Source organism: Dermochelys coriacea, chromosome 1, assembly GCF_009764565.3.
Source record: "Dermochelys coriacea isolate rDerCor1 chromosome 1, rDerCor1.pri.v4, whole genome shotgun sequence".
Taxonomy (NCBI): domain Eukaryota; kingdom Metazoa; phylum Chordata; order Testudines; family Dermochelyidae; genus Dermochelys; species Dermochelys coriacea.
In genome coordinates this window covers 135383771-135408787 of record NC_050068.2, presented here as the reverse complement: position 1 = coordinate 135408787, position 25017 = coordinate 135383771, and the positions used below count along the sequence as shown (strand labels likewise).

The following is a 25017-nucleotide window of genomic DNA, read 5'->3' as shown; positions in this document are numbered from 1 at the left end:
GGTGCCACAAGTACTCCTTTTCTTTTTGCGAATACAGACTAACACGGCTGCTACTCTGAAACCTGTCATAAGTACTCCTGTTCTTTTTGCGGATACAGACTAACATGGCTGCTACTCTGAAATCTGGTTCCAGTTCAGGGGCTGAACGAGAAAATGGAGGAAACTTTTATATAAATATGGTCTTTGAGGGCAATTGCTTTAAACTGGACTATTTTAAAGCAGGGTTTTTTTCTTTAAAAAAGGCGCTCACTCTGACGACGGTGGGTTTTGCCATGTGTTTTTCAGTAAAACTTTTAATTCTCTCTCACTCATCCTTTTTGGAAATCTCCTTCATAAAAGGCCTGAGTCTTAGTCTTGTTAAAATCAATGGGGAATCTGCACTGGGAACAGGATGGGGACCTTAAACTAGGCCAGTTTGGCAGCCTCTAAGCTCTGCACAGTGCAGATGGAGGGAAATAGCTTGTCGGTGTAATATACAGTATGTAGCAAGGCAAACCGAAGGACATGTAGAAGAGAGGAAACACAGTGTGGGGCTGATGAGATTATTAGACATTTAGCAGCCAGGAGCTCAAAGTGCTGAGAAAGGTATGAGAAGCTAGGTAGATTGTAAGGCACAGAAAAGGGGCGGGGGGGGGGGAGGAAGCAGGGAAATCAGATGTCTTTCACACCTCCCATTATTTGAAATCTACGATGGGGAGAAACGGAGGGTGGAGGGAGGGCACTGTTATAACTGCACGGAGCTAGAGCGGGTCAAGTGGGGCTTGCCCCAGAGGGTAGGGTGACCAGACAGCAAGTGTGGAAAAAACAGGACGGGAGGTGGGGGGTAACAGGAGCCTATGTAAGACAAAGCCCCCAGTATCAGGACTGTCCCTATAAAATCGGGACATCTGGTCACCTACCCGAGGGGCAGATCGGAAGAGGAGAGTTATCTGCATTACACATAACGGCCCCCAAACAAATCCCTGCCGCACGGCAGCCAGCCCGCGGGCTCCCCCCCGCTCCGGGGGCGCCGCAGCCCCTCTCGCCCCCCAGCGTCTGAGTGAGCGGGGCTGGGGGCTGCCTCCCGCCCGCTCCCGCCTCCCTCTGGCTCCCCAGCCCCGGCAGGCGGCCGCTGCCCCCGCCCCCGGCCCCGGCCCCTCCCTCCCGGCCCAGCCGCGGGCGAGCGGAGCCGGCCAGTGCGTGTGAGCCGCTGCCCCGCGCGCGCCCTGCCTCAGCTCGCCGCCCGGGGACGCCGGGCCGAGGGCACGAGAAGGCGGCCGCTGAGTAGCCCTGCGACCCGCACCGGAGGCAGCGCGGGCACCGAGGCCGGAGAGCGAGCCATGGGTAAGCGAGCTGCGGTTCTTCGCCTGGGGAGGGAGAGCCTTGAACTTGGCAGCCAACTTTGCATGGGATGCCCCCCATGCGGGGGGGCGCAGGTGCAGGTGCAAGAGTGAGGCGGCGGGGGAGGGGCCCCGTGGGAAGGGTGTGTGTAAAGCAGCAGGTAAGGGGGCAGTCAGGAGGGGCGAGCCCCGTCTGTGCCGCGGGGAGTTTGTCAGGGACCCCAGCCCCCTTCCCTACGCGGGTGCTCGTCCTCCGCTTCGCGTAGGCAGGGGCCAGGGTGCTGCCTGGCCGAGGGGCCTTTCCTGCAGGGGACTCGTCAGCGTGAGCCCTGCTTGGGTTAAGGTGGATGCCTAGCAAGGGAAGGGGGGCCGCAGCTTGGATAGACTGAGGGTGGGAGCGTCTGGGCACCCAGAGAGGGCACTGCAAACCCATATGCCACCTCTACGTTTCATCCCAGGGCTTTGAGTCTGTAGCCTCTCCACTGCCACGGGGCCACTTCAGCAGTAGCCCCATCCCCCTCGTGTGGCTCTGGATTCTCTTCTCCAGCCTAATCTCTCTCGACATCTCTCAGTTTGGCAACTTGTTGGTGCAAGTATTTGGGGGAGAGGAGAGGGAGACACAGGGAGGGAATTGGTAAATCACTTCAGCCTGTTGAATTGCCTGATGAAGCAGGACAATGCTAGCTAAGGACAGCGATCTTTTTCTTTTCAGAATGATTTCCCCACCAAGCAGAATTAAGTATTCATGCTTGGCTACAAGTCACCTGTCCTGTCTTGCTATTCATTTTGGTTGGTTTGACTTAAAGCTCGCTTCATTAAACAGTCAGTTGGTCTGCTACTTTGAAAGTAATGTATCTGCTAGGAGTCCATGAAGAAAAATTGAGTTTGGTACATGGTGGAACAAATACTGAATGCACACAATCTCTCTCTCTTTTTTTTTTTTTTTTCTTTCTTTCACACTTGGAAAGCATTTTAGTGTGCAGACAGAAATACAAGCATTTTAGGTATTTATGTTACTGTGTTCTGAGTGTAGCTGATACAGTTAACAGAAAATGGAGAAGTCTTTGCTAATCAACTCCAGCTGGAGGTTTTTTTTTTGTTTTGTTTTGTTTTTTTAATTTTTTTTTAACCTAAAGCTTCTTGGATGAGAGTGTATGAATTAGCTCTGGTGTAAGTTCTTTCTGTCATGCCTAACCATTTGAAACACTGCAGTCAGCAAAATCTCTTAACATGTGGTTATCAGGCAGACTGTCTAAAGTATATGGACATCAACTAAAAGTATCTAGATTTATGGTATTTGTATGACTATTCATGTAAATAATGTGCTTCTAGAGAGAGTATATTTTCCTTTGCAACAGACTGGTAATGTAATCGCCATCTGCACAGAAACTGTAGGTTAAACATAACTTTACAATGAGGAGTGATAGCAAAGGAAGCAGTTTTTATATCTGGGCTTAACTTTGAAATTCATTGTGCTCATAACTTCTGTAGTTCTTTCTATAAGTAATGAACTACTAATTGTGTGCAAGGCTCTATTGGAATCCCAGTGGGATTTAGTATATGATATTTTTTGTGTGTTATGAATTTCCTCTTTCTGTTACAAGTATCTAAAACATTAATCCAGCCACAAATGAAAAGTTTGTATAGGCAGAAAGAGGAAGGTATCTGAGGGTAGCTAAGGAGTTGGATCTTCGTGCTTATAAAGTACCATGTGTACTTGTGGTGCTATAAACAATAATAATTATATTTAACCACTAGAAAAAACCTTTTAGGTTTGAAACAATTTAAAATTTTATAAGCTGGCTTCTGTTTTGTTGTCTAATCATCTGATCATAAATTAAGTCTTGGTTAGGAAAGGGAGTAGAGGTTAAAGACTGGCTTTCAGTTTCTGACATATATATATATTTTTTTCTCAGCTAATGTGAGCAAGAGTGGGGCCCATAAAAGCATCATCATACAGATGGGTCACTCAGTAGTCAACACACACATTTTGCATTCACATTCCTTACAATAGGTTTTTTAGTGTGCAAGGTTTAAATCTCTATTTCAACCAACAATGAAACAAAGTGAATTAAACAACAATGAATGTCGCGAAGTTTGAAGTAACTGATAGAAACCAAAACCACAGCCATGTTTGTCCAAATAGATGACTGACTGACTGGTCCAGTTGAACACTAGCATTATATTATTGCATGGAGGTTGTCACTGCTGGAACAGAACTATCATTTCATGTCCGTGTGTTAATGTACACATACTGATGCTGGCAGCATCTCTGATTTTAATTAAAAAAATGGAACAGAATTATTCAGCCAAAGCCAAAAAGGAAAATAACTGAAATTCCTGCGGTTTTATATTGTTAAATTAAATGACATCAACTAACTTTTCAATTTCTAGGTGTTTTAATTTAATTTAATTACACTTGGCTAATGAAGATCAGCCTCCTGAAACATTATGGTGTTTTTACTGATGTTTTTAATTAGTTTTAGTTATCCTTGAAGATCCTTGAACACCGATTCTCTTCACATTCCCAACTTTTAAAGTTGCAACAGACAACCCCCCATTATGGCTTTTATTGTGTAATACTCTAATATCCACTTACGTGTCTTTCCTGCATATCTGTCCATTTCCATTTGGCAAACTTTTTTTTGTTATGTTTTAAATGGAAGCTGTTGTTTAATAGATTTAATTTGTAAAGGCCCTCATACTGAAACATTTTGTGCTTCAGCATCATGGATTGATTTCAGCATATCTTTGAATAGTGTCTATTATAATAGTTTGCTGCTGCAGAGCTAGCTGAGGGAGCAAAAATCTTAAAGGAAGAGGGAAAAACATTTCTCTTTTAAATTGGAAAATAGAGAAGTTTACCCATCAGATTACATTTGTGGTGGGTTCAGTTTATTAGACAGAAATACATACATATGAATAAAATAGTTTCTTCTGTCATCTGTAAGCCTGAAATTGTTGTAAGATAAACTGAAAATAACATGGGAAACCTATTTTCAATACCAAAAGTATCGGTTATCAGTATACTTAGCATATATTTGAGATTTGGTCATTTGTATTGTAGAGTTATGGGTTTCTTCATTAACTAGGGCTCAGAGATTGGAAATTGAGGAATTATTATAGATCTCGATGTATAATTCATTTTGCAAAGATGTCATTTAATCAATGTTTGGTATTAATCCTCTAAAACTTTCAGACTTAATTTTGTCATTAAAATTTTAAAATAAATATCTAGACTGCAATAATATGACATATATTAATTAAAATATAGAGAGAAGGACCTATAAAGCAGACAATTAGGAAAAGGCAGTGCACTGGCAAAAATGAAAAATTTCCTGACCATCTTTCTAACAATTACAACTATAAATGCTCCATTTTCAATATTTGTTGTTTTTTAAGATGTATACTCAGATTACATAATTATACATAACATTTAACTAATTGAGTAGATTTACGACAGGAAAGAGAACTTAAACATGGTTTTACAAGAAATACTTCAAGGAGGAGTTGTGCAGACCATACCTTGTCAGCTGGTGCTACACTACTTTGTGAATAAAACATTTTGTTCATGCTGTTGCATAACACTTGCCTCAGCATTATGTGGGCTAGGGCTAATTTGACTACCTCTCAGATCATGTCTGGGATTAACCAGGATCGGTTTGAGCTTCATCACTGTAATTTTAAAACTAATACAGCATCCTCCATTATCAAACTGCAAAAATAGTTTTGAAAGCCCAAAAAGTCCTGAGATTGATCGATTTTTGTTTCTAATTAGGCCCATTAAAATAGTCCTTACTCAGGGAAGACTCTGGTGGAAGACTAGAATTTGTGGCCTCCTAAGTCTGATTTTGCAGAGTTGCCAAGAATCCACAACTCCAACTGACTTCGCTGGGTTTCTAGAGTACTCAGTACTTCGGAAAATCTGACCCATTGTGTTTATCAAAATTTACATTTTCACTATAGGCTTTTGGCTGTCTGAAATGCACAGCTAGTACTTTGTGCATCTTATGGGAGAGGAAGAACACATATTTATGTACATCGGGTACAAACTTTTTCAGATCTAGTTTTGTCAGTTGATAAATGAAAATTGAAAACAAAAAGAAAAAATACAGAACTTGAACAAAAACAGCCCAAAAGTTCTGCATAAATGATATACTAAACTGGGAATGGACAATATCATGCTTCCTGAGGACAGTATGTTTATATTGCTCTTTTCACCTCCTCGCCTCACCCAGTACTAAAAGTTGTGTATATATGTAGGGTTGGAAGGATTAGATGTTTATCAATAAATGTGTGTGAACTTTGATTTCACTTTATACACACACTGATGAAAAATATATCTGTCGATTTAATAATTGAAAGTTATGGTTAGTCAAAGTAAGAAAAATGGTGCCTGAGAACTTATAAGAGTTTGATTTTAAGGTATTTATTTTGTACATTTTGACATGTGATGTTGACAAATTGTGTTTTAATGGTTATAAAGCTTTAACTTTTTGAATATCAAAGTCTGTTGTCATTAAATAATTGTCTGACCCTCCCCCCATAATTTTCCATAACTGTAAACATTTAAATCAATACAAATAAAAATGCTTAAAAATAAACCAGTATTATCCAAAATTATTAAAAAGAAAACTTCAAATTCTGCCAAGTATCTCTCTCCGAGAAACAGCCTTGGATTTCAAATGAGAAAAGGAGGTCAGGTAGGGCAAGCTCGTTAAAGAGAAGAAGACTGTAGAGTACAGAAATGAAGAGTGTCTTCGTGATCTTGTTTCCCAAGAAGAGAAATACACTATTCAAAGGGGAGAACAATAACATTCTCCAGTAGACAGTAATTTCAACATTCAGTCTCAAGCGGGAGATGTGTTAGAGAACTCTGTATACAGCTGTTAAAGAATTCTTAAATTGAATATAGGTGTAATGAGTCTTCAGAATTGATTTGAAGTGGAAAAGGGCAGACACATGTGCTTGATTTTGTTATTTCTGTGGTTGGCTCGAATACTGTTTAAACTATACTTTCTTCTTCTAAACAGCTGGAGGCAAATCCTGAAAGAAAATCAGCCCTCTTTCTTCCTATTCAACTGTACATTTTGTCCAGGCAGGATTTAAAACCTTTTGTGTGGCACAGTAATTGTAAAATCTGATTAGTATTGGTCATAAAGGCTGTTGGAGTTCTATTGCAGGGTCCCATGGTCCATTCCATTCTAAATCTTTCTCAATATTTTAATATAGATGCTAAAATTAAGAAATTGATGTTTAATTTGTATCTCATCTCAGCGAAGGTCCATTAATCCTAAAACTTTGTACCACCTTCGCAGCTCTAAATCCACTGGACCTCATTTGATCATAAAAGGTACTTTATTTCTTATTATAATCTTTCCTCTGTGTGCATGAGAAATGTGAAGAGGACATCCTCTTGTCCACTCCCTTCTCATCATGCTACATTGCTATGTTGGTTTTACCAAGTGTACAGACTGTCTCTCTGTTGTTAAGGGTGAGATTGAATAATTTAGGAAATCAGCTGTTCATGTGAATGATGATACCTCTGAGTTTTGCAGTCTGGTATTTACCAGTCTTTATTAAAAGGATAGAACCATGTTGGACTATGTTGTCTGAAGAGACAAGCTATGGTAGCTTTGGTCATCAGTTTCCTAAAATGGTTCTAATTAGGCATAAATGTTTGAGTAAATTCTTAAACTTGGTTAAAGTCTGGATGTCATTTTTAATGCATGTAAGAGAGAGTGTTTCAGCAGTTAAACTTACTTTTCTCTAGTCAGATGTTTTTAATGTTTCTAGAAAGCATATTTGTTACATTCGTGCTAGTAACAGGATAATTTCAAATATTATTGTTTTTCTCTTGTTTATAAGTTATCAAAAGTCATAAAGTCTTCCAAAGGAATCTGAGATGAAATTTTGTATAAAGTTAAAAAGGGACACACAAATACTCTTTTTTAAAAAAAAGTCTCTTTGCTTTAGTATTAACAGTTATCTTAAAACAGTCGTCGTAGCTTTTTTTTTTTTTTTTTATTAATGTCATTTTGAAACAGGACCCAGGTATGTTGACTTGTTGGATCTATTCTGTTTAGTTCACACACATCATCATGGTGACATCACCATGTTCACACACTTTCATATATTCACTTTAGTGCACATTTACACTGCGTTTTAAAACCTATGGCAGCGAGGTTCAGAGACCAGGTCCTGAGAATTCACCCTCTAGATGGGGCATCAGTGGTGGATAGAGCCCTATGTGGTCTGTATGCATTGGTGCACATTTTTTGCCTGGGTCAGTGGTGTTTAATGTTTTACTCCTATTACTCCACATTACCATATGTGTAAGCTGATTGTCTTCAGTGAAGTTGCATCTGCTTATGCCAGCAGGTAACCTGTTACATTTTTTAAATATAATTTATTATTAATCTTGCTGTTTCATATTACTTAAATTAATATCAGCACTACATTTGTTAATATATTTACTTTCTTTCCATGTCCATTCTTTCTATCGAAATAGCAGGGTTTCCCAACCCATTGTTTGCTCTTCCCTGCTCCCTCCCTCAGTAATTGTGTATGCCCTTAATGCCCCCACCTTGTGATCCTCTCCCACATGTCAGCAACTTCTCCCCATTCAGGCTACCCCTCAGCCCAGAATAGTTCCTTCATTCCTCTGGGTGAGGATCTGTGGCATTCCCTCTCCCCTTAGTGTCACACTGTTGCTTCACCTTCTGGAGTAGTAATATTCTTGCTTAACTTCAGGAGACTTGGGTTTTTGGTGAATCACTTGGGCCTGTCTTCAGAATCTTTAAACTTCTTGTGGTGTTAAAGCGGTAAGCACTGCAAGTAATATACATGCTGCTTAAATTAATTCTATCATAGTTTCATTTGGAGATGAAAAAGAGGGAAAAGAATAATTATGCCACCTATTCCCCTGCTTTTCTCCTCCATCTTTTCTCAGTTCTGCTATTCCCAGATGAGAGAAATCAAAGAGAAAAACAAATGCAAACCAACAAAAGCAATAGTAAAATCCCATTTATAAGATAAAGAAGAGTAGCTCAGAATAGTAATATCATAAACTGTTGGAAGAAAGCCAAGGAATCCAAGCAAAATGCACTGCTGATGTGTAGAGTAGTTTGCTTCAAGGTACCCACATAGGGCTTGATTCTGCCAGCGCGTGCAGTATCTTGCAGAATCATATGTGCTTTCTTAGATCATTGCCAGGATGCTCAGAACCTTTCAGGATTGAGCCATCAGAATAAGAATCAAAATACCCTCCCTTCTGCGTCTTGCTCTCTAGTGACACTTCATTATGAAGCAATTAGGGTGGGCGGGGGAAATTGGAGTTTAAAGGAACAGGTCTGGGGGGGAGTGGGAGGAGCGAGGGCACGGCAGGTTCAAGGGTGGGGCTGGAACGGGGGCAGGCTCTGTGGCAGAACCAGGAGTTGAGCGGTGAGGACATTGGAAAGTTGGCGCCTGTAGCCCCAGCCCCGGAGTTGGTGCCTATATAAGGAGCCGCATATTAACTTCTGAAGAGCCGCATGTGGCTCTGGAGCCACAGGTTGGCCACCCCTGCCCAAGGCCATGTTGCCTCTTCCTATGTGATTAGATGTGGCCCTGTAATTTCTGGTGTGTCAGGTTGATGATACTCCTTAATGTGTATATATGGGATAGTTAACAGGGACTTTCTAAAGCACTGTATTGTATAAGTAGGACTTGTAATAATAGGTCTTAACCAGTAAATGGCTGCTTGGGTCAGAAGGAGTGGTTATAAGTCAATATTGTTTTATGATGACTACTTTCTCCTTTGACCCCTTCTTCTTCACTTTCTCTCTCTCTCTCTCACTCCTGTGCTTGCCCATTTTTACTCCTCCAGCTATCTCTTTCTCATTACTTCATGTCAGTTTCACGTGGTGCTTTGGGCACAGAGGCGTACAGGTAAAATGGCAGCGTCAGAAATGTTTACAAATGATGCAAAGAGCTACATGAATATGAGGACGTTTGGGTTTCAATACTTGAACTACATGACTAACAGATGTTCTATAAAATAGTTCCAAACATAATGGTGGTTCAGAGGCTGTCAAATGGTGTGTTGCTATTCTTTATATCACGTGATATGCTTCACCAGTCATCGCTTTTTCATCTCTTTCATATTTTACCTGTTCATGGCATTATGATTTTTTAATACATCTTTGTTTTATATTGACTTTAGTTGTAATATTTTAGGACAAGATTTTTCAGAAGTGGCTGTGATTTTATTTATTTTGGGGGCAGTGTGTGTGCTCTCCTTGAGACATCCTCTTTTAGCTGGTGGGAGCTCAGCATTTTTTGAAAATCCAACTTCTTTAAGATCTTAAGTTGGACACCCATAATCACAAATCATTTTTTAAACTCCCGCCCTTGTTTGTTTTTAAATATTGATTAAAAATGCAAAGCGGTCCAGTGGAACTGGAATTCTGCCCTCACATATGCTCCTGCATCTCCAGGGTGTAGATACATGGATTGTAACTGTGAGATACCACTGTTAATAACAGTACAGAATTGGCCTTGCAGACTCTTAATTACTGGTGGCGATTCATGAGTAGCAAAGAATCCAACTTGATACCTAGATCCTGTATTGAGGACTGACTGCTAGAAAAACATCTTGTAAAGTGCATAAATTTGACCTGGAATCACAGAGATAATAAATATGGAGCTGCATGTCACTCATATAGTCACTTTTTAGGGAAGGACTTCACTTTAAATAGAAGTGGTAACTATATTCCTTCAACCAGTGTTTGAGATGCTCTTGGCACTTGCTGGAAGTCAGACCTTGTGAATTGATAGGTAACTAGAAAAGAAATAGATTTTTAAAGCGATGTGGTCCCTTACACAGATTTTTGGATATATTTGTCTTAAAAATCATTTGTTTGACATTTTATATTTGTACTTACTTACTTACTTTCATGAGGACTACATAAATGTTTTACAAATTCTTAGGGCCTGAGATGCACAATTTCTGCTTACTCAAAAATATGAATTTCAGTTGCTTGGCAGCTCTCAGGATTAATGTATTATGTTAGTTAGAGAAGATGCTCTTGAAATTCAGTACTTTGAAGATAAAATTGATTGTTTTAACTTCACTGTTGAACTACAGATATAAAAGAAAATTTTTTTTAATTACTCAAAGGACATTAGTAGCGTTAAAGAAGGTGAAATGTTGATGTAATCTAGGTCCTGATCTTTTAACAGGATGGGCTAAAGTGGAGCCCTGCACTGACGTGGCATCCTATTGAAGTCACTGTGACTTTGAACCAGTGCAGATTAATGTTCCCCCTATACTGAATGCTTTTTGTGTGTTAACTCACCTGTGTAGGTGAGAGAAATTAAAAAAAAAAAACAGTTTTGTTTTTGCGGGATAACATTATTGGACCTTTATATGTAATATGGTACATGTAGAATAAGCCTTCTGCGTTTGCCACTGTACTTGAAAAATGCTCTGTTATCAGGGTTGTGTTGATGTAATCATGATGCTTGTGCCTGAATGAAAAAGTAAAATAAGATGCCACATTTATCAGAAATACAATAACAAAGATCAGTTTGTCAAATGGAGGATGGGTGTAACTTGTGGAGAATTAAATACTCTTCTTGATCTACCTACTCTTTATTTTGTAATATGCACTAAAGAAAAAAGACTAGTTATAGTGCATGGAGTCATTAAGATTTGGTGCAAGCAGAGGAGTCTGCACTAGCGCATCTTCTTGCAGGCTGTGGGCCTGTGACAATGACCTAAGAAAGCACTCTATGCATTCAGAGTGTGGCAATAGTGTTATTGCCAAGACCAATGCATGGGAACTCATTTGATTTACACTGTCAGCGTCCTGGAAACTAACCCGGGTAAGAACAGCTAAATCTATAGCCTGCTCTCCAGACAGCTATCAGGTACTAAAACTGATACATGCTCAATTTAAACAAGATATTTATGTAAGCAAACACTGTGAATATAGTGGAGAGAAGGCTTCTTTTTAATCTTTATTGTAATCTAACATCCAGCATAAATGAAAGTAATCAAGATTAGCAATGATTTTCCAACTTCAGTATTGGCCATCTCTTCACTTCGGACTTAGATTTTAATGGCACCTGCTTGTGCTGCAATTAACCCAGGAAACATTGCTCTTTTCTCTCATTCCTCTCCCCTTTCAGGTTGTTTAGTGTATTTACCCCTTTAAATTCCCAAACCCATAGAGGCTTAATTTCTCCTCCCTCCCTTGGACCACTCCTTGTCAGGGTCTGGACACGCACTTTTCTTCTCACGGTGGTATAGGTCAAGAGCCACTGCTGTTCCTGTACACCACTTTGCTGCTTATGACACTCACTTGTAGTAGCTGGGAGCAGGCAAAACTTCAGGTCTGATGCCATTTAGCTGACGTGCATGCTGAAAGTTTTAAATATATGTATATGCATGTTTATAAATGTAACAGCTTTAAAGGCTATTGAGATGTATTATCAGCTCTTATATATTTTGGGAGAGGATTCTTTCCTTTTTAGATAAAACAAATTTAATATGAGAAATGTGAGAGAAACAGGTTTAAAAAAGAAGTGGTGAAGAGAGTTGTCTGAAAATGGGAAGATTTGTTGGAAGTAAGTTAAAGACTTTGGGTTTATCGGTTTCTGTGGCAATTGGGAAGCAGAGAACATGAGGAGTATTACATGTTACTACCAAGGGCAATATGAAGTTCACATCTGATGTTATAAACTGACTTCTGAAAATGTATGTATTGTATGGTAACTTTTTTTGGTTTTATAATTACGTGTCGGGGAAATGCAGGCAAGACAGTGGTAATGTAGACTAGAAGTATGTCTACTTTTTCTTACTGTATTCTGAAATGTTTCCACTGTGGTTGGAAACTACCTTGTTTCATGCATAGTTTAGCTCTTTGGTAAGTATTATGGCTATTCCTTGATTATTTGTTGATGCCTGTAGGTATATAGGCTGATTTTATGACAGATCTAAAATGACAAACTGCATTTTGAAGTTCATCTATCCTGTTAGAAAGAAATCTAGAATTGTATTAGTAATACATCTATTCAGTTTATATCACTAGAGCTCTCGGTGGTTCCATCACAGAACTCCTATTGATTATAGAGTTTGCTGTCTTTTTGAAAAACATATTTTTGCAGGAAGACAAGGAGGGGGGAAGAATCCTTTTTTTTTTTTTTTTTTTAATTTGTTTATTTGTTCACAACAAGAGTCTATTTTTCCGGGCCTGGAGTGTTCTTACCTGTCTGTCCAACATCATGTAGAGCTTAGGGGTTCAAAAATGGCATCATGCCAGCTTAATTTCTCTTCAGCTATCATACTTTTTAAAGATCTCTATTGATGCTTAATCCTTCATTGTTATACAGATAAGTGTACATGGGAAGCTGAGAATAGGGGGGAAATGTGAAATTTATTTACTGCTGTGTGCTTGTGGGAGTGACAAGCTGCACACGTGATCTGAATCACAGACTAGTCTGACTAGAACATATGCTGCTGGTAAGTGTTGTTGTAGTACAGATTAATTGAATTTGTCCTAGAATCATTGATATGTATATGTGTGTGATATATATATATATATATATCTATATCTATATCTATATCTATATCTATATCTATATCTATATCTATCTAAGACTCTTGCTAGGGTAGCATAGGCACACTTTTTAAAGCTAGGTGGTTTGATTCATATGTATTATGACAGGGACCCTTATTACTTGCAAGGCAGATATTGCAAAAGTCCTTGTTTGTTCATTCTGTGGCCTCTCTTTCCCCCATAATTTTAAATCTAGAATGACTTGATGTGACAAGCAAAGTGAGCTTGTATAAAATAGACTTCTTATCCAAATGTTAAATCTCCTTACTTGTATTTGGGGAGTTAAAGGGTCTGACAGATTCACAATGGGCAGCTGCTTCTCCTCCCAACATGGTGGAGTTCCAGGGTTTAATCCTTGCACTGCTCTTATTTTACATTGATGTACAAGTGATAGCCCAGGTCATTTCACGATATCTCCTGTACCAGCAATATGTTGGTGGCCCAAAGCTCTGTGTGTCCCTTTCATACAGTGTTGACACTGTCATCTCCCAGCCACCTCAATTCAGGGAGGAGATTGACGAAGAGCTGGTTGAAGCTGAGCCCAAGAAAAACCAAAGTGATGCTTGGTCTTTGATGGTAGATAGAAACTGTGAGGGATTGGCTTCAACTGAAGGCATTTACCCATTAGTAGTTAAGAGAGTGTTCAGCCTTGAGGCCTTGCTAGACTCAGTTACTGACCTGGGGTGCTCAGTGACAGTCAGAAGTCCTCTTTCTATCCTGGCTGCCTGTCAGACAAGGAACCGGCTACAGTGTGGGCCATATTTTCCTTTCCTCCAGGCTGGATTATTGCAATGCTCTGTACTTGGTTCACCTATAAATTCACAAGGGAGCTGCAGCTAGTGCTTAATGCAGCACACAGCCTTTTAAGTGGGTGATCTGAAGAGCTGGGCCTCTACAACATGCAATGGCTCTCCATTCACTAATGGAATCACTACCTGGTTCTATTACAGCTACCTTAATGAGACTGGTCCATACTTTCTCTAGGACTGCCTCTCTTTGAAGAACACCAAAGCCTTTATAAGCGTCCACTACACTGTGACTAACAGAGAAAAGCACAAGTCCCCAAGCTCTAGAGTTCTCTCCAAAATAACATAGGGACCCTTGCAACAAGACTCAGTGCTTCACTGAAGCATTCCCCAGTGAACATGAAAGAAGATAAAGGGTATTCCGTTAGAAGCAGATAACTAAACCAAAGAAGCGTGGAGAATCAACTATCCTTTTGGGCTCTAGGAAAGAGGGAAAAATCAGCTCTTCACCTAATTGTATGTTTGTATCTCCATATCTGGAAGTACAAGTATCCCAGAAGTCTTCCAGAAATGATCATATTGTGTGATGTTTTGTCTGAAAATATTGATGAAATGTGACTAATATGATCCTTCGCATCACTGTGTCCATGTTAAGGGTAACAAAAAAGGTGCTGAGAGTTTGAAGTCAACTGCAAGCCTTGAAGAAGCATTTGTCTCAAACCGTAAGGGTACAGTTACTGTTTCACTCAATTTTTTAAACTATTGTGCTCATTAACAAGAAAAATCAACTCATGTTCTCAGGTGGAAGCTCTGTCTGTTTTGGGTGCCTCATCCCAAACTACAGTAGCAAATAGCCTATCCAATTTATGCCTGTTTCATGAATAAAGAATACAAATGTTTAGAATGTTGACCTAGTGGACAAGTACTACTTTGTGACACGGTATTCTCTACTTCCTGTCCGATACTGTTATGAAAAGTTGCAAGTGGTTAACCCCAGAGATGGCTCTGTATCGTTGCTGGATGATTAAAGCAATCCCCTACCCCAGCCTGTTAGTAAAGTTTCAAATGTTTTTTGGGATCTGTTTGAGGAAATGTAAATATAAGATCATTACCGTAAAGGTGGACTGAATTCCTTATAGCTGCCAATTGAGCAGAGTGTTGGCTGCGGTACAAGTTAAGGCTATTCCATTTTTTTAGAAAGGATTAATTGCAAGTATTCAGGTATAGCAGTCATGACTAAAGTTTAACAGATGCACGTATGATGATGATCACCTGTTTTTTCAACCAACTGGAAAGAAGTTTTTAAAGGGTCAGAGGTGTTCTGAATATGTTTACAAACTTCTCTTGTTACTGTATGTTTGTGCAAAAAGTCCTATGGTAATGGCACTTATCAGAAGTTAACTTTTAAGAAGATGATCTTTTGCAGACAGTAAGTCTTCCTTCTGTGCCTTCACTTATGTCTGTGAAACCTCAATCATTTCTAGTTACTGAGCAGTAGGAACTTTCACTTATTTTCATAATTTATATTCAGTATATATATACTAGAATAAATAAAATAAGCAGTTCATATTTAATAGGTCTGTGATTGATATCTTGACCAGAAAATATGTTTTCACTACGTACTCTTTGTTGCTTTTAGCATTTGTGTTTTGCATTCATTTTGTGTTGTGCAATTCCATTTCTATTATAGGGAGATTTTAATAGTCATTGGATGACACACTGAGATATTAGTGTAATACGGAATTCTATATTTTTTTGCCAAAGTTCTTGATTAGATTTCTGCCAGCTCTCTATTGGTCCAGGAAATTGAAGTAAAACATGTAGTCAGGAAAAAAAAAGTGAAAAGAACTACTTTATTTGATTTAATGATCATTCTTATGTTGGTTTTAAAACTGAAAGACCTTGATCCAGCAACATGATATGCACAGATGGACATACTGTTGACTTCAGTGGGATGCTATGCAGGTACTGGAATCTTCACACATTACCAAGTTTCTGTATCGGGGCCATGGGCTGAAACTTTCCAATTTGGATGCCTACATTAGGCACCTGCATAAAAGTGGCTTGATCTTTTTCCCTATTGTGAGTTGCTGATGCTCAACAACTCTGATTTTAGTATGATTCAGATATTGATAATAACTATATAATGTGCCCAGATACTTTTTATGATGCATGCATAATAAATTACAAAATAACCCTCCAACCAATTTAAGATGTTGCAAAACATTTTGAAACTTTAAAAAATATTTAAAGGAGAAAAATGTTTTGTTTCTCTTTTCTGTCCTTGAACTCACTTTTAAATTCTTGAAACTTTAGAACTCAGGGTATTCTGAGGTAGAATTTCCAGGTTCTTCCATCTCTAAAGCTACTAAGGTGTAAATTTTTTTGTTATTACTTTAAACTATAATAGTGTTAGGGTTGCCACCTTTCTAATTTCTGGTAACCACACCACAAAGCTGTGCTCTTTACTCCACCTCTTCCCACCCCCCAAGGCCTGGCCCCTGTCTCTCGTTCCTCTTCCTACCTCTCCCATTGATTGTTGGATCATCTCAAGGAATCTGTTTGAAGACAGGAGGTGGCCCTGGCTGAGCAGGGGATGGTGTGGATTAATCACCTACACCTCCCCATGCCTCATGGTAACCTGATTTGGGGTTTGGATGTCATAATGGCATCACCAACAAGCTTTACTGATGCCATACCCATTACAGCACCTGCTGGAGACTTGCTGGTCTTCCGGAGTCAGCTAAAACTGTACTTTCTCCACAGAAATGTGTAGCTTCATATACTTTCTAAAAGCGGTACTATTCCATACAGTGTTACACAAACCAAACTTTTCAAAGCAACTGGGTTTTGGAAAAAAAAATAGTTACCTGACCAAAACTCTGACAAAGTGAATAGTAATGCCCTAACTCAAAGCAGGCTCTTCTGAAGGAATACAGGTTAATTTTAATTACTCTGGAGTTCTCTCTTGGCTTGAGCTAAGAGATTGGTTGTGAAAAGAGGATTTAGATTAGAAGTACAGCAGTCATTCGGGAGGTAGGAGGCCAGTTCTTATCCTAACAGTAATGTGACCTCAAATTAATTGGTATATAGTACTGATAGTTACACATTTCCTTAAATTATCTCCAGTTAGTACATTCCTGGTTTCACATTAACGGTCACCATAGCTAATAGGGAAAAACAAAGCTTGTTGGCACTGCTGCAGTTTTTCCATGAGGGAACAACTGCCATGATAAACATTTGAGAAATGCCAAAGTTTCCTAGTGCAAACTCGCATCATATGTGCAAAAGGTAAGCCTGAGGCACGATTTCATGAAAAGTTGACGGTAAGCCACTGAGTTAGTTTTGATTTGTGCACTACAGAGGGAATAGCGGGAATTTAAAACATCAGCTATGATATTTTAGGGATTAAATTACCAGTTGGTTTATGGGAGTTTGAGGAGAAGTGACTATGTGGGGTAAAACTATAAAGCATAATGGGACTGGGAAAGAGGAACTGTTTTTGGTCTCAACTAGCATAAAATTTCCAGATGTTTCCACTCTCAATGATCTATGTTGGTCCATTGGTTTAAAAAGTGCTTTGATTAACTATAAAAATGGATGCCACCATGGCATGCAAATTTTGTTTTTAGAAGAAAGCCCTAATCAATAACTCATACCAGCAGAAAAATTGTGTTTTTGTGCAGTGGTGTATCTGTGTTTTGAGAGAGTATTTCCATTAAAATATTATATGCTTGGTTGTTTATAGCACATCTATCACTAAGGACATCCAAAATTATAAAAACAACAAGTTTGAAGACTAATCTACATGCCTTGCTTCACAGATTAATAGATTCCAAGGCCAGAAGGGACTATTGTAATCACCTAGTCTGACTCGATGTATAACAGGTCATAGTCTTCCTCAATATAATTCCTAGTTCAATACTAAGCAAAACACATTGCATTTATAATCTTCAGGGTTGACTTTTACAGAGACCACGTCTATGTCGGACAGGAAGAAGTGCAACTTCCTGGTCAGCTAAAACATGATAAAATACAGTTTCTGGCTACTGTTGCTATTTAAATGTCACCACATTTCACTATGAATTCAGTTTTAATGATGATTGTGATACCAGCATTTCAGCCTGGCAATGAAGAGTAGTTACTAAAATACAGGTGTGGGAATTCTCCCTTCTCCATCTACTGCTTGTCTAAAACTGAAGATCGATATCCTTTGATGGTAAGACGCTTTCAATGGCAAATATGGCTGTGACTACAAGAAACTATACAGGCTAAGGTTTTAGAAGACTGTGAGGCAGTACAATGGAGTGGCTAAGATAGTAAAAAAAAGTATGACCTCAGTGAATTACTGCATAGCCAGACAATAGCTTCCATGCAAAGGAAACTGTATGTTTGTGTTTATATGAACATGCGCCTATCTGCAGGAGAGCAACATAATATTACATACAAAGCAGCTGCAAATCATCATGTTCTTTGTATTCTTAACCCTTTTATGTTTCCCTCCTACTCTCAATATCAGAAGAGGGGAAAGGAGGGGTGGAAGTTATGTAGTTCATAACCTTAATCCAAAGTCTGGGAGAAAAAGTAGTGACAATGCTGTCTTGGAAACAAAACATTTAACATTCACATTTACTAAATGTCTTATTTGACATCTATAAGACTTTTTTTATCTATTTATATGGCCCCACATCACTGCAGTATCTGAGCACCTCACAATCTTTAAAGTATTTTATCCCCCCATCCCAACACTCCTGTGAGGTAGGGCAGAAGCTATTATCCCCATTTTACAGATGGGGAATGAAGGCACAGAGAGACTGTGATTTGCCCATGGTTACACATGACATTTGTGTTTTGTGGCAGGAACTGAACCCAGGTCTTCCACAGCCCAGACTCCCCTTTTAATCTACTGGACCATTCTTCCCCCTGTTTGAAGAAATTGACGTAATTTATGCCTCAATTTTAAAAAAATGAGAAAAAGTAGCACAAAAACAAGAAGTCTGATTAATGCAGCAAAAAAGCATTATTTTGGCAAATTTAGCTGCTTGGTAGTTATTCAGTCATGACTACACAATTAAATTTGTTTCAGTCCATCCAGGGGAAAACACAAACTGCAGAAACTTTCCATAAAGTGACGTAATTTTTTTTTATAAAAACTGAAAGGGCAAACACGTGAAATCAAATTAAAATTTTTGTCTTTTCTTTCTTTTCACTAGTCTCTAAATAACCTAAATATGCATTTCTCCAAACAGTTGCCTTGAAATATTCAATGTAATATGTCAGAGACTGGTAGGCTTAAATATAATAGTAATAAACTAAACTCTTCAGGGCAGGGACTCTTTGTGTTTACATAGCACAACGGAGTGCCTCTAGACACTACTCTAGGGTTTCCAGGTCCCTGAAAACTGGGTACCTGGCAACCCTAAATGGCACCTGGACATAGAAGCCAAAAACCAGACTGTCCAGGTAAAAATCAGACAGGTAACAACTCTAGTTGGCCTATAGCATGGTGTGAAAGCTGATGATCTGTGGAAAGCCTAGAGTATGGGAGCCAGAAAATGAGAGATGAAAAGGTAAGTTGCACCATAAATGTACTGAGTGCTCCTCTTACACTGATTATTTGAGGCATTAGCTTGACATATTAGTGTATTAACTACCTATTTACAAGTGCTATGGAAAGTACACTCTTCAAAGAACACTTCCCTTTTACACTGCTGCATAGAAGCTTCATAAAAAACAGCAATGGCAGATTTAATAAAATAGCTACTGTGCAATAGTGTAGCACAAAGATGTTATGTATTGGAGTTCTAATGTCAAACTACTGAATATCCAGTCCTGACTAATGATATCAAGAGAATTCCTGGATGGCTATATCCTTACACTGCATGGTTTCATATGTATAATACAAAGGAAGTGTGTGTACATTTTAGATTGAAGCTGTTAAAAATTTACAAAATTACAACTGATGTTCTAATTTAATATTCATTATCTTGCCACTGAATATTCATATCTTGCCTTCTCCCTGTTCATTCTGTGCAAATAGTTCCATTTGGAAATTGCATGGCAGTGTTTAGCTTTACTAATACATGTCCTTAGATTACAATGTCAAAAGTATGACCTAAACTTTACATTGTTCAAGTTGTAAAAGTACATTTGTTTTACATCTTAAAGATGTCTAGAGCTCCTTAGCTGTGTTTAAAATGTACTCAGATTGTGTTTAAAATCCTTCATCTAAACACTTAGGCTGTAGTGTAAACATATTTTATGTCAGCAAAATGTATGTCACTCGGGGGCGTGAATACTCCACCCCCTGAGCAAGGTAAATTACCCCGACATAAGCGCTCATTAGCGTAGTGCTACGTTAGTGGGAGAGGTGGTTTTTATCATGCCTCGGTATCTGTATTATGTATCAGTATTGCAGCACCTCTGTAGTGTTGTACATATAGCTAAAGCCTTAAAGGACTGGCTTTCTGAGCTCTCTTCCCAACACTATATTGCGATATCTGTAGTTGACTTGTCCTGATTACTGTGCAGCAACATATTAAGGCCTTTAATCTGTGTTCTCTGGTGGAACAAATGCTTTGTTTTTATCGGTATTGTTTATTTTTACAGCAGTTAAGAAGTTGATGTTGGCAGAAGAACAAACAGTAGAGGACATTTTTTCAGACAAGCAGATGAACAAAATTTTTAGGCCGTTCTTTTTTATTACAACTTTTATATATTTCAAAATCCTCTATAATAAGAAACTGGGAACCCGATTTTGGGGGAAAGGGGGAGTGGAGATGTACATTTTTGCCATGTTCGTTATCTCCTGTTGAATTTAAATATTCCAGCAGTAAAATTAAACCAGTTCTACATATTAAGATAGTATCAATAACAGTCTTACAAATTTGCAGATGTGGTCTCTCTCAGATGTTGGAGAAATCAGCCAGAAAACATCCCACTCACTTAATGGTTTCCCAAAGGAGGGGACAGAGCATGGGTTGTACAATAACATCACATTTTTAAAGATAAGGCTCCTCTGCAGTTCGATTCCCTTCTGCCTTTCAAAGATGAAATACATTTTTTTTAAAAGGGCACTGGATTTTGACTACACACAACTAATATTTCCTGTTGCATTCATTCTATGTCTGCAGTTAAGACCTCCAATTTTTTATTGGATGTTTCAAGGTTGATAGACCAGAGGTGGGCAAACTGCAGCCCCCGGGCTGAATCGAATCCCTCGGGGCTTTGGATCCGGCCCGCAGGATTGCCCGCCCCTGTGGTGCTGCAGGCCCTGCGCTGGCACCACGTCCCTGGGGGCGGGGTGGCAGAGGGCTCCGTGTGTTGCCCTTGCCTCCAGGCACTGCCCCCTGCAGCTCCCATTGGCTGGAAACGGGGAACTGCGGCCAATGGGAGCTTTGGGGGGGTACCTGGAGGTGCGGCAAGTGCAGTGCGCGGAGCCCTGTGCTCCCCTGCTTCCCCCAGGGGCCACGCAGGGACATGGTTCCAGCCATTTCCGGGAGCGACGTGGTGTGGGGTCGGGGCCAGGGCAGGCAGGGAGCCTGCCCTGGCCCCAGTGCGCGCTGCTGCCACCCCAGAGCCGCTTTAGGTAAGTGGCGTCGGGCCAGAGCCTGAACCCCTCCTGCTCCCCACCCCGCAACTCCCTGCCCTAAGCCCCCTGCCTGCACCTCGCACCCCTCCTCCACCCCAACTCCCTGCCCTGAGCCCCCTGTTGCACCCTGCATCCTGCCCCCTCCTGCACTCTGCACCCCTTCTCTGCCCCAGTCCCTTGCCCTGAGCCATTCCTGCACACCACACCCACACTTCCTCCCACACCCCAACCCCCTGCCCGAGCCCTGCATACAGTTTCCCCACCCAGATGTGGCCCTCGGCCCAAAAAGTTTGCTCATCCCTGTGATAGACTAAAATGTGCTGGTATTTTCATTCTTCATACTTTATTTATTTGTATTACTGTAGCACCTAGAAGCCCTAGTTATGGACCCATTGCAGTAGGAGCTGTACAAACAGAAGAAAACAGGGTACCTATTCACAAAAGTTGCTACAGGATGGTGTATTGCCAGTGAGTCGTCTTGGCCTCCTGGATATACCCTAAGGTAGAGCAAGTATTAATATACCCTTCATTTTTTTTTCTCATAAATCTGTCTCCTTAGCAGAAAATAAGTCCTGCTGGAGCCTGATAGAATCTCTGTCAGGAAGCACTGAATGGGCACTTTCCGGGCCTGCCCTGAATACATTGCCTTCCCAGCCATAGCATTGTCAAACTCAAAACTCATGAGTTAGGCTCCAAAAATCATGAGATTGGGTTAAACTTTTTTAAAATACATTTTGGGCTCTTTTTACATACTTTCTGGGTTGTGACTCTCAGAGGGTGCACTCATTTTACATTTTTTAAGCGTTTCTTCTCTGCTGGAATGAATGGAAAGGTACTTTTTTTTTTTTAAATGGAAACTGAGGTTCTCACGTATTTACTTGACTCCAGAGGCTGGGGCTTTCAGAAACACCAACTGAAACTAGTGATAAAATTGCAAGAGTTGGCAACGCTGCAGCCCATGCTTCTCATTTCCCGGATGGTGCTAGTCCCTTACTGCTGCTTTGGCAGGGACTAGGTTGGGGAAGCTTCACACCACACTACTTGTCTCTCTGGTGAACTTTACGCCATTGGCAATCTCCACCAGGGTTTACATCAGCATGTGCATAAGACAGCACAAACTCTGGTGAATCTAGCCAAGTGTATGGGTGAAATTCTAGGTGAAGTTTGATATTTTCTTCCAAAACATTTATTTTAAGACAGCGCATCTTTATCTTTCCATCAAGGCAGTGAAACTAAACAGACAGCCTAATTAAAATGCTTCAGTAGCATTCAGCAGGTGTATTGGTGAAGGCAGATTTGGGAAGAAAACAGATTTTAGTTCGTTTTCCAGTGAGTAAAAATACTTAGTGTGTCGTTTAGACAGCCAGCAGGAAACTTTTTTCCCCCTTTTTCATTTTTGACACAGTGTAGCAATGCTGTAGTTGCAATTCCCCAAATATTCAGTGCCTTTTCTCGCACTCATTCCCTCGCAAAAACCAAGATACTTTACTATGTTTATTGCACACCCAAATATGTACAATATCTTTAGTTAATAAAGGCATGCATTCACTACTGAGGAATCATTAAAACTAAAAGTTATATTGGTTAAATGCTGTGTTTTATGTATTTGACTTATTAGTATGTCTCTACTTTTTACAGAGAAATAAACGTTAGGGAAACTTTTCTAGTAATGCAGGCAAGGAAATTACTTCTCCCAAGCGATGTAGATATCACATTCACTGTTGTCTTAACTCTGTTTTTTTCAGGTTTATAAACTTTGTACCAACAGAAAAAGTTAGGAGAGGATTGGTTTAGTTAGCGGGTCAGACAGGCCCAGGGGGCTAAACTGGGTCTTGTTCAGCCATACGTTAGTGCATTTAATTGACACTGACTATTGTGTACAAGCCTCTCTTCCTCTTTCTCCTTCCCCAAAGCTGTAAACAAAATAAAAATAAAAATGGGTATTCTGTTGGGTTATGCCATAACATCTGTCCTTTGCTAAAATGTTAAAGGGAGTGCTACAGTGCAAAAATTACTTTGTTATGGATCTATGGTCCGGATCCTGACATTATGGCTTGCGGGCTGGGGGGCTTCATGCAGGTCCTGGGGTCTGACCACACAGAACTGCTGGCAGGATCAGGGCCACATATTAGGCACTAATGTAATAGAAAAAAATTAAAAGTAGTATTTATGTGCTGAATTTGGAAACTAAATTGCAAACTTCCTTTGACATTCTGTACACAAAATTGAAAAGTGAATTTATCATACAGTACTGTGAAATAAGCACACTGATGTTTTTTTCTTTGTATTTGTGTATGTGTTTTGGAAACTACAAAAACTGAGTTGCTCTAGGGAATTTTATCAGAAAATTCCCACCAGTGTTATCACCTGTTTTATAGTTTGTTAAATGTAATTTTGGTGACAAAATTGCTGGAGGCTCTTGGTGCCTTATCAGTGGGAATGGTTTGTATTTCCTAATGTAGACAAAGCTTTATTGGGACGTCTTGGTGACTTCAGAGACATGCTAAGTTTTCCATTGACGACAACAGAATTTGATTGTTCACAGCACATTCTCCTAACATAGTGTTTACTGTGTAAAATTCTGGTCACTCTATTAGGGATTCTTTAATAGAATATTTTCAGTAGTACTGGACAACAATGATATTCTGACAGTTTTATTAAGACTAAAAGCATAGTGGTTCTAACAAAATTTGTTAAAATGATTGTTTTCCAAAAATGATTAAAAGTAAGTCAATTGTGTTCTAGTAGTTGTACCTCTTCTCCCTTTTTTCTTTTTTTGGGGGGGGGTGGGGGGTAGACAAATCCACCATACCTAAGCAATCCCAAAAACATGTATTAAGCAAATGCAAAGATAAACCATTTGGGGAGAATTTTAAGTTTAAAGTGCATATCATTCTTTTCATTGGAGCCTTTCTAGGCAATATTTGCTTCCAGTCGTATATATAACTTCTTTTTATATATCACACCTTCACCGATTCTCAAACTTTCAGATAAGTGTGTCTGCATGCACATATGTACTGTGTGTGAATAACATTTTTATTTTTGTATTTGAAGTTGTGAAGCTCCTCCATGCAGCACTACTATGAACATGCATACACTGGCTTGCTGGCACAGAATAGTTGCATTTTATTTAAAATGCCACAAAACAGAACTGGTATCGCAGAGCTGCTGTCTGTGATGTAGTGGTTGTCAGGCTTCTTTAAAGGAGAGGTAGGCTTTTATAATGTCCTTTTTTTATTGCTAGAAAAATAAATACAAAAAGGCAATAACAAAATGGAAAAAGGTCATGCTTACTCCTCTTTAAGTATTATAAAGCTTAAAAATTAGATTATCAGACATGGTATTTTTTTCTGCCATGGACATGTATTTTTATAACCAGAAAGCAGCAATACACTTAGCTAACATATGCAACCTTGCATTCCTATTACTGTCACTTTTGTCTTCCCTGCTACCCCCTTCTGTCTTGTACATGTACACATGTGAAGACAGTGGAATTATCTGTGAGAATGAGGGGTAAGCACATGCATGTGTGTTCACAGAATCAGGGCCTTTAGCCTGTAAACACTTTGGGCAGAGACTTTTTCTTGAGTTTGTACATCACCCATGACAGCTGGGGCCCGATCCTGACTGGGCCGCCTCGATACAACTGTAATACACATATTATAGCAAATAATATAAATAAAGTAATAATAACATGCATTCAAAAACAGCTTCATTTAAAATTTATACCCATGGTTTTAAAAGGTTGAGGTATTCAC

The 25017-nt window shown here is 39.6% G+C and overlaps 1 protein-coding gene across 6 annotated transcripts in view; it reads left to right on the top strand.

Annotated features, from left to right (window-relative positions):
• Positions 1-718: 718 nt before the first annotated feature.
• GPM6B (glycoprotein M6B) overlaps positions 719-25017 on the top strand; it is a 148715-nt gene continuing 124416 nt past the window's right edge. Inside the window, exon 1 of one of the 6 annotated variants that reach the window (XM_038387272.2) lies at positions 719-1323. In XM_038387272.2, the coding sequence (XP_038243200.1) occupies positions 1320-1323 (4 nt within the window). In that variant the 5' untranslated portion in view covers positions 719-1319. Of the gene's footprint in view, positions 1324-11624; positions 11931-25017 lie in introns of those variants that run through there. The other 5 variants (XM_038387269.2, XM_038387261.2, XM_038387264.2 and 2 more) reach the window with 5 other exon arrangements.